At 39.5% G+C, this 10,828-nt stretch overlaps 1 protein-coding gene across 1 annotated transcript; it reads right to left on the bottom strand.

The window, feature by feature from the left end:
* Window positions 1-9,117: 9,117 nt before the first annotated feature.
* Window positions 9,118-10,559, bottom strand: LOC118242434 (the record flags this gene model as incomplete). Its single annotated transcript, XM_035533746.1, has 3 exons — window positions 9,118-9,582; window positions 9,731-9,862; window positions 10,170-10,559. Coding segments are annotated over 3 exons (636 nt in total), but the record flags the coding sequence as incomplete, so codon positions are not given.
* Window positions 10,560-10,828: the final 269 nt, after the last annotated feature.

Genomic DNA, 10,828 nt, shown 5'->3' on the forward strand with positions numbered 1-10,828 from the left:
CATTAATTCTGACATTAAATGAAGTTATAATAAAAGATTTCATGTTGATTTCATCAAGTTTCAGTTTCAGGATAGACCCAAAAGGCCCTTTTCCCTGACTAAGCTTCACCAAGTGTAACATTCAAAGACAAAGTTTTGTCAGATTTTTGTGAAATAAACTGAAATATATTTCTTATTCATTCCACTTTCAAAATTGACCTAGTTTTAAAATCTGAAATTCCTGTTATGTAATAGTGCATATATGCAGTGTTTTCAGTCACTTAAAATCATTTGTGACCGTATGACTGTGTGTTTCTACTCAACCTAATTTATTTGTGAAACACTCCAAAATGTAAACATACCTAAATTTGACCATAGTGTTTCTCTATTAATAGAGTGATTTATCAGGAAATTAGTATGACAGGCAGATTAATTTACAAACATAGTTTAGACTAAATGTAATTTTTAAAAATAAATTTATTTTTCCTTGACCCTAATGGAATTTCAGCTTCATGGTGTGAGACAAACTCCATTCACTCCACATTAAGTAAGAATGAAGTTACACTTCTATAGCACCTTTCTCAAAACCGAAGGACACGTTACAATCACCACACAGCTTTTACATCCAGTCAGCATACCAGTGAGAAGCAGTTGCACACTCACAACAAGAAGCCACAGTTCCCTGGGGGACTGAATCGGGCACAGGAATTGGAGAGAGGACAACACCCAGGAGAGAGCACCATCCACCACTGGGAGAGATGACAACACCCAGGAGAGAGCACCATCCACCACTGGGAGAGATGACAACACCCAGGAGAGAGCACCATCCACCACTGGGAGAGATGACAACACCCAGGAGAGAGCACCATCCACCACTGGGAGAGATGACAACACCCAAGACAGAGTACCATCCACCAGTGGGCATGCAGACACACAGTCATTCACATTCACAATCATACCAGGATAATTGCTTGGGTAGTTAATTTTACCTAACCTCCATGTTTTTGGACTGTGGTAGGAAACCCACACATACATGGGGAGAACATAGAAACTCTATTCAGGTAGGGACCCGAACCAAAGACCCTAGCACTGAGATGCACACAATGCAAATAATGTTTGTTATTTCAATTTGTGTCAAATGTGCATTTTTAGCAATATGCATTATAGTAATTAACCACAACAATTCAGGCAATAGTTAAATAGGAGATGTTATTCTGTAATATGGACCATAAGGAAGGAGAGTAGAACACAGCAGCACCTAGTCAGAATTCCATTTTGGTGCAGTTGTATACAAGTTTCCTTCAGGGTAGATTTCTGCTCACCCTCCAAATGCAATTTTGGAAGATAAACGGAAGCTCCGTGTCTTCACTGCTGAAATTAAGCATTAATGGAAAACTGTTATTGAATTGTCTGTTGCTTTGCAGTCAAATGGGTCATTGTTATCTGAATGATAAGAGATTTAAGTGAATTTATTGTGGGTTCTAACACACATTGATCTTTTATGAAAGTTATATAATTGATGATTTTGAGCATAAATAAGTTATAGATTTACCATAATGGATTTGATAAATAGTTAGCATTGTTTGTATGCATAGGGATGTTAGTTAACTCTGTAAGAAGTGAAGTGTTTTTACAATGAGAAAGCAATTTAAAATTCTCTGTGTGTAATTCAACCCAGTACAAGTGTTTTGGTCCAGTGACTGGTCTGGCAGCTAAATATATCTTGCTGTAAGTACAGTGAAATGTTCCTTTAGAGTTGCAATATATCCATAGTGGCCTTAAAGTACCTTTGCACAGGTGATCACATGCATTGTAATCCTATTTTGATTTACAAATTGTACATTTGATATGATATGAATGTATTTTATGGAGCAGTTTAAGAATATGGTTGTAATGGACATTTAAACCTTTCAAGACACTTGAAATGAATAATGGAATTATACACACAGATGTAGTTCTAGTGTTTATTAGACGTGAATCAATAGATGTAATTTGGAAGGTAAACCTGAGGTCCTCACTGCTACTTCACTTTACCTGTGTTTTGTAGGATTTCATCTTTGGTGCTGTGGTTCCTTTCTTTGGACCTGTAACAAATTATGGAGGCTTGTCCAGGATCTATTTCCACTGGAATCATACAGGGAAATGGATGCCGTGATACCAGAACCACAACCAAGGTGGGTAACGTGACAGGAAGACAGCCGTTGAGTGTTTGTAGAGGGCAGACCCTTTTCGAAGGGGGTCTTCATTCTGCCAAAAGGAATCAAACCACTGCCTCAACAAATGAGCACATCATGTCAACTGCACACAACAAATTCATCTGGAGTATCAAGAAGACATTGTTCAAGCTTTTAGACACTGAGGCCTACCAGCTGGCAAAAGACATCGCAGCTGATAGTCAAGGTGTTGACTCTCTGGAGTCTAATGATGAAGGATGTATACACTATGTCCTGGGCTATATGAAGTCTGACACTTTGTTGAACTCTGAAGATGAGGGTATGAGTCATTTGTTAATGTTAAATGACCATTACATAGTGTTATTGGAAATCACAGTTCAGGTCTCATCCAAAGCAATGTGGCACAGGTACAAGACACCAGTCACTGCCACTACTGCAACTAAGACAGCAGGTAATACAACACTTAAATATGCTAGATCTCACCTATCATCTGCCATTACTGTGTACACTGTATGACAACACAAACCTCAGTATAGACACCAAAAACATATACCAGCTTCACATAATCCACAATGCGCAGGGCAAGAAGCTACAATAACTCAAAGACCTGAGTTTAGTGAGCCTCAATGTAAGTGAACCCACAGCACAGTCATCATCAACACACCATATGCTAGCACAGACAGTTCCCGAGATAATGTTTTCATTAAGGATATGCTAATAAATATGGATGAAATAACCATCAGAGATGAATTTGTGTGAAGGCCATCACAGAATTGTTTCAGGAATGAATGTGTGCAAAGCAAAATAAACAAGAAATTCTTCAGCAGAACTGTACCACATGAATGGACTCATCTTCCCTCAATTGAAGCAGGTAAGCAGAGATATTTGTTATAACTCCAAAACTGTTCAGGATGTTTCCCTCTATACCATCTATCAAGGTCTGGGATGAAGACACTCAGTCATAGGACACAGTGCTCAGGTTGGTGGAGGAGACCGGCCTGACAACCAGAGGGATAAACTGTAAATAATCAAACTTAAGAAATGGTTGTTTATACTTTAAATACTAAGTTGGTGATGAACTTGATTGAAATCACAATTAATCTATTGCTAAATGTATAGTTCATACTAAATGTTTACAAACCTATAAGCAAAACCTGTCAATTTGTGTTGAGAAAAATTAAGTCAGTCAGATTTGTAAATTGCAAATGCTCTGGGACTGCCCTGTGCATGCTCAGGTTAGGGATGAGGTGCACAAAGTTTGAACCAAGAGTTCTGGCATTTGCATGGGATTGTGTTGTTGAACGTTGAAAGGCAACAAAGGCAATATAAAATACGAAGGAAATTTGGATTTTGCTCAAGACTGAAGTAAGTAACCATTTCATAAAATGTATTTAAAAATGTTGAATCCTTAAAAAAATTAATCATTTAAAAGATGCCAATAAATTAGTAATTTCTGTGGGGAAAATGCTATTATGTTTCTTTAGATATGAATCATGTTAGCTGTAAACCTGACCTGAACAATGTCCTCTGCTTCTTCAAGTCCTTTGAGAAGTTGAAATTCCACGCTATGTAATCCAAGCCCTGCAGTACCACAATGAAGAGAAATTGTGAATTGTTCTGTGAAGAGATTAGGCAAGTTGGTCCATTGGTGTCTGTCGGTGGAATGAGTGTAGATCTGAAAGATCTTGGTCATGCACTGAAAGAGAAAACCGCATGAATAGTAGGGGATGTCAGGAGTTTGCTGGGTTTTCTGACCTAAGCATATGTGCAGGACTTTTCACGCATAGCAAGGCCGCTATATGAGGTGCTCCAGGTAGATCATCGTATACCACAACCTAAGCCCACAAAAGAGATGATCAAGGGGCTCAGTTACATTCCCATACACCAGTAGAGTGTTGCAGTGAACACCAACAATTCTTGCATAGTTTCATACCTCATTGTCATAACACAAACTATTATAGTGTAACGCCCCATAGCTCCTGTAGTTAAATGTGGAAACGCTCCCCAAATTATTTCAATTTGTACATAAATCTCCCCTAAAGAAATGTAAGGCTTTAGGTTGGTACCAGTTTATCACAAATCATGATCATGCTATTAACAGGGCATTAGATCAGTGAAAGAACATCTGAGTGTGGATGTTCTAATTCAACATTCCATTTGACCAGAGGTCAAGAGGTCACCACTTCAGTTCTGGATACTCCTTAAAGGCAAACTTGAGAAACTCTTTGTCTGCTTGATAAATACACATGGCAACATTTTGCTCTTAGAATGCAACATTTCTAATATAAATTTAGGAAAAACTCCAATAACGTCCTAGTAAAGAGATTACATTCCATTTTCTAAAGTTGATCAAGCTCACGAATCAATAAGGGCTGAACTGGTAGAGCATTTGACAGCAGATCAAGACATCCCCAGTTCTGGGGCAATATGATATATTTGTCACGATCAGTCCCTCCCAGCTTCCATGTTCCATGTTTTCCCTGTCTTGTGTATTCTAGTTTCATGCCAGTTTCATTTTCTCTACCCCTCGTTTGACTTTCCACACCTGTCCCTCGTTTACTTCATGCATTTAAACCCTGTCGTGTGCCCTGTGTCTTGGCTGTTCATTGTTTATTTGAATGGTTGTATTTCTTTGACTCTGTGCGTTTATGATTATTTGATGGTTGCTTTTGTGTTTGGTTTAATGTCTGGATGTTTAAAAGCCCATCTGTTTCCAAGCCTTCGTTTGTTAGCCTGATTTGTTATCCTAGCCTTTGTGTTTCCCAGCCTATGTTATATCCTGCTTCCCGTTTGCCTTCGTGTGTTTGGTTCGTTTGATAATGCATCCTCGTACGTTCCGTATAGGCTCTATGACCCTGGACTGCCCTAAGGACTCTGATTTTGGATTTGCCCATAACAAATCTCGCTCTTCTCCGCACGTGTCCACCTCCTTACTGCTCACCGTTACAGAATGAACAGCCCCACAAGGACGCAGCAAGAGAGTGACACTCTGGTTGGTTGTGGTTCTGCTGGGATGAAACTCCGGCTGTAAATTCCCTGGTGCTGCAGGTACACAGGCTTCTCGTCGTTCCCGGAAAAAGCAGGTTCCCGTGTATTTCGATGACAAGATCCCAGGTAAGCGCCGAGAGTCTACCCATCTTGACCAACGCTGCAAGAAGGAGCGGCCTGCAGCGCAAGACGTGAGTAGGCGGAGTGAATGCACGGATCACCCATGGCTAGGCACTTGGTGTGCACTGAAGCGCAACTGCGAGCTCCCTATCGCTTGCGTGAGCATGGCATGAGCCACCTAGAGGGTTCTGTGTCTGTGTTCTTCCAGGGTCACCCCACCGGTGCCTGTGGCTATCCCGCAAGCCACCCAGTCTGATCCTGATCCGGTTCCTGGCAGGAGAGACGCCACCCGTTCTGTTACCAGGTCTGTTCCTGTGGCCTTCCGGACTGTAGTTCCTGCCTCTGGACCCACCGCCGCATCTCCGGACCCGCCAGTTCCTATTCCTGGAGTGGAAGAAGCCACTCCACGAGCCCCTGTGGCCTGTCCCAGTGGTCGCTCCTTGAAGCTCTCCTGTGCCTCAAGACTGCTACTGCCCTTTCACCAGTCTCCTGTGTGTCTGTAGAGCTGCCTCCTGATTCAGAGGCTTCATGTTCTCTGCCCGTCCTGCCCCAGCCTGCGTTTTCTGCCGTTTCTTTCAAGTAGGTTAAAAGCTAAAAAGACGACTTAAGGCGATTCTCAACAACGCAAAGACGTCTCTTCCATTTCCCTTCAACTACCACAGTCCACATAGACAAAACCTCTCCCACCAAAAAAAGGGATTTCAATGGTTCCAAACTAGAGATATAGTGAATGTCAAATAGTAAATTCAAAAGTTAAATGCAAGAAAGTGAAACCTAAAATGGTTAAACATATTATTAAATATTATTAGCCTAAATGATTTAATGGTTGTAGAATTATTACATTTCTTTAGAAGCGCACGTAAGGAAATGCAAATGAAAATGTAGCCATTTCAGGAAATTGCAGATAAAATACCAGCACATGAAACTGAAAAGAGTGTTCAGGCCATGTCAGTGGCCATGGTGCCAAACATTCAGGGTCATCTTAAAGTCCTGGAGAGAGTGGTGGAGCGAGAGAGAGAGAGATTTTGGGAAGAACATCATTCAGTGGCCTTTAAAAGACTCATTGAGACAGAGCAGCAGTCATATGTCAACCTGAAACGTACAGATGTGTACATTAAATAGAAATTAACATGTACAGTATAAAATTCCTGAGAATCTTTTGGTAGTGCATAATTAATCTTCGTACTGTACCCTGTTGAAGGTAAATCATCCTTAGCAGGCAAAAATGGAATAGAGAAATCAAAGGAAATCTTTGAGACAGACTGACAGGTGTGTGTTCTGCCACCTCAAAATCTAGTCAAAGTTGATCATCCAAAACCACTGAATGACCACATGCATACATATACATTCACACAGAGAAAGAGAGAGAGAAAATGGAATTAAAATAATGAAAAACAGATCACCTGTGGCATTATGATGTAAACAAATGACACAATTAATGCAGATACTACAACAAACTTGGAACCGTTTACAAGATGGTTTCTATGAGCTTTCATTCTCGATGACACCCTTCGTCCTCAAGGTGCTCATTACAGCAACAATGACCACTCCTGGTCCTCCCGTGTTTGGATGACTTGATTTGAAACAGGAGTATAAGAGTTTATACTTGTACTCACGAGTTTAACCCCGAGCATGAGACTGCAATAGCTTATTCATCTGAAGAACAGCGCCCATCGTGGAGTGCCTACCTTCATACATTTGTATTGTTTATTAAAGTGCTTCCAACATATGGAGAGCGTCAATATAACCAATACAAATAAAACTTTACTAACAATAGGTTTAAGCAGCTTCCATTTAAACAGAAGCACAAACCAACTTCATGTATATTGTCAGGCTTGTCTGCAAGCTGCTGAAATGTGATATAGGTCATATTTTGCAGTACAGCAGTTCAATCCTTGTAAATTCTACTGGTACTGTCCTCAAAGTGTCCCAGAAGACTTCACCTTGTATTAGAGAAATAGTGTAGATTGTAATTCTAATGTTCTATTATTATTAATCTTCTATCTACTACAAGGTGTGAGTACTAAGCCGTTTCCCGTCTAACAAGTTTACATTGGCTCACATTTCCTCATTAATAACCAAGTGCATTGTTCTTCCTGACCACTAGGGGCAGTACTGTGCCAAAGCCAAACTACCCACTTGGGTGATTCTGATCACCCGAGTTCTCTGCATTTCACAGGGCTGTTGTACGCGGACACAGCCTGCAAATATACGCAGCACCTGTACTATTCAAATACAACTTTACATTTGTTTTACAGCTGCAGAAAACCTTCACTTTGTCTAATATTACTTAGCTAATGGACATATTGTGGATTTGTCTGCGGACCGCATATTGACTGTCAATGGATTGTATGTAGAGTCATGACATTTTTAGCTTAACAACTTGCCAAGACAAGCTAGTTAACATTTCCTAACTAATGATTAACTGTTAATTATGTTTTGCAATAAACGCAGTAGGTTTATACAGGTGTTTATGAACAGAAAAAAATTCTTACAATACTAGATACATGTGTTCAGATGTCAATGCCAATGTTTATTTATGAAGCACAAGTTTCTTAAAAAAAATAAATGTTGACCACATGCTAAACTAACAGATGGCAAATTCTGCAGTTCCACTAAATAAAGCCGGCGCTGATCCCTGATTTATACACTAATAATAAATCCTTACAGTGGTTACAGAGGTATGAATTATTTTTTTCAAAATAGGAAGAAGATTAAAAAAAAAAAAAGGTTCAACATTGAATAAAAGTCTTAACTGAAGATAATGGGATTTCACTACTGCGTTAATTTGCTCATCAAATCTAAGAAATCATTATTGAATACAACTCCCAGATTTTTGTCTGTTGGTTAAATAAAAGATTGCCAACACCTTATGTTCCAGGAAGAACTGCTGTGAAAAATCAGAGGGACAAGCACTCATTTTCAGCTGAACTACCACTTCCTTTAAGTGTAAAAAGGTGGAAGGCTCAAATGGATGGAAGACCATAGAGCAGGTCACTACTGTTGCTGGGTCACTGGAAAGATGCTTGGCCTGAAATGTATTATTCCTATAAAAAAAAAAAAAAAAAAAAAAAAAAAAAAAAAAAAAAGGTTTGCAAGTTTCCACAGGAGATAACATGCATCTGGGCTAATGACATTTTGTGGATTTAAAGTGGTGGCAATAGTATTAAAAAAGAATTTGTGGTTTGAGACTTTTTCAGCCTTTACTCTACTGTGGTATTGAACCTGCTCTCCCTGACTAACACACGAGATACCTTTAATCTTTATTTCTCCACTTCCGTTCTGCTTTTGTGCAGTCATGCCTGGCAGCACGAGTTGTGGCAGTAAGCCATGGTTAAAGTTCTGTGTTTTCACAGGAATAAACTTGAGAGGGACTATGTTATCTAAAATACTCCAGCAGTTACAAACTGAAAGGTGGTGAGTCAGGTTGAAAACAGGTTGAAAACAGACCAGTTGGAAAAAGAACAGTTCAAAACTGGAGTATTACCAGAAATAAATGTTGCAAAATTTGAAAACAAAACAACAAATGTATTCAACTTTCCATAAGAGTTTTGTAAAAAAATAAAATAAAAAAAAGTATTGGTTTTAAATGTTGATCCTTGTTAAGGTCACTAAGTGAGACTACCCAGCACTTTCATATTGTCTGAAAGCATGTTAGATCAGATCTCCAGCCCTGAAGGAAGCAGTTAAGCACTGATATATTCCCTCATTGCCTTGTGATTGGAAACCCTGCCAACTCACTAATATTTGGATTATAAAAAAAGAGCATGCAGAGAAAGAGAGAGGTTGGGGGGGGGGGGGGGGGGTATATGAATGCAAGCCTGTGCATGCCCATTAAAATCTTAACTAGCACTTAGCCTTCCTGTTTGAAAACATCTCCCAAACCTTAACTCACTCCTAACCATTCACTGAAGCAATCTTCCAAGTTCTCAGCTCTGAACTCTACTGACCTGGACTTTACTGAGAAAAGGGTTGCTGTCATTATCTTATGAGGCCTGGGGTGAGCTGAAGTAGAATTTTTATAATTTCACTGTCTAAACACTTGGCTGATGAAATGTTACTGACTATCTGGTTGCAAATTAAACTGAGGCACATTTCACAGTATATTGCCTATTGAAAAGCATGAAAAAGAACCCAAAAAACAAAAAACAAAAAAAACCTGATGATGGGTTGGTATGGTGACCGGGGTTGGTATAGTTTGCTGTTTCTAAGGAACAACAGGCATAGGGTTTTGATGGACAACATCACAGCACATTAAAGTATTCTTGGGTCGTATTCTCTCTTCCTCTGTTTGGACTTCAGATGCAGTGCTCAATTCCGCCTACATAAAACAAACAAAAAACATAAATCAGAAAAAGGTTCAAAAACAAACTTTCTGAGCAATGGGGTGAAGTGTGGAGGATTAAAACCATGGACAAACACTGGGCCTCTTAACTAATTCTATGATAGTCCTATGTAACTAAAAGTACCTTCATTTGTTCTTTGAAGTCCCTTAGAGCCTGAAGCAGCTCAAGATCCAAGGATTCACGGAACTTCCTGTGCTCTTCTTTCACTTCCTTAACTTCACTGGATTCCATTATTTTATTGTATTCTTCTTCTGTCTAAGAAGGAAGACAGGTTAGTCAAGGGTCTAGACTAGTTTGATCGTTTCAATTCACTGTTTTCATACTAAGCTTAGTATTGATACTTATTACTAATCAGTAGGTGTGTTAAGCTGGGAAAATATTGTCCACCACTAGTGTTGGAGGGCCCAGAGTCTAGGACAATTTCCCCTGCCAAACACTCCTAAGCTTATAATTAAACTGACAAGTTGTAACAGATCTGAATTAAAAAGGGAAACCATCAAACTGGTCTAGAACATTTACTAACCGCTTTTTAGCAATTAATGGAAAAAATTTAAAGACTCACATATTCAAAACATTCCCCGAGTTGGAAGGTTTCTATTCCAGGAAAGGTCATGCCACTACTAAACAGTTCCTTTAAGCTTCTGGCCACAAGGTGCAGAACTACGTCTTCGTAGGCATATATGTTGCCATCTTCACACAGCAAGAGGACCAGGTGCAGGCCAAACGCCTCACATGGGAAGTCATCAACTGCACCAATTACCTCCATTTCCATTCTCTCTGGCAGGTAGAAATCTTTCCAGGCTTCCAACTCATCTTCGTTCCCTGCATAGACTGTGTCCTCCTGGCCACACACTCTCAGAGAGTAGCTGTTTGGTTTCACCAGAGGAATTCGTGTACTACAGTGACTTTTTACAATTTTGGGGATTTTAGCAAGGTCCACAAAACTAGCTACAAAAATGATTAGAAAAGGATTAATATTTTACATTACATTTACAGCATGTGTTAGTGTGACATTTTAACGAACACGAGAGATGCAAGTGATTAGAACGGGAACAGAATTTTAATAAATAAGTGAGCACAAAAAGGGAAGTTTGATAAACAATAAAAAGTATTGTAAGTATTGTCAGTTCCGTCTCCTACTTCATAATTCCTCTCGGCACGCAACAGTTTCTTTGAAAAGTCTTTGGCAGTTAATTTGCATCTTTTTTTCTCAATGTGTTT

The sequence above is a fragment of the Electrophorus electricus genome, chromosome 14 (genome assembly GCF_013358815.1).
Source record: "Electrophorus electricus isolate fEleEle1 chromosome 14, fEleEle1.pri, whole genome shotgun sequence".
In the NCBI taxonomy this organism is placed as follows: Eukaryota; Metazoa; Chordata; class Actinopteri; order Gymnotiformes; family Gymnotidae; genus Electrophorus; species Electrophorus electricus.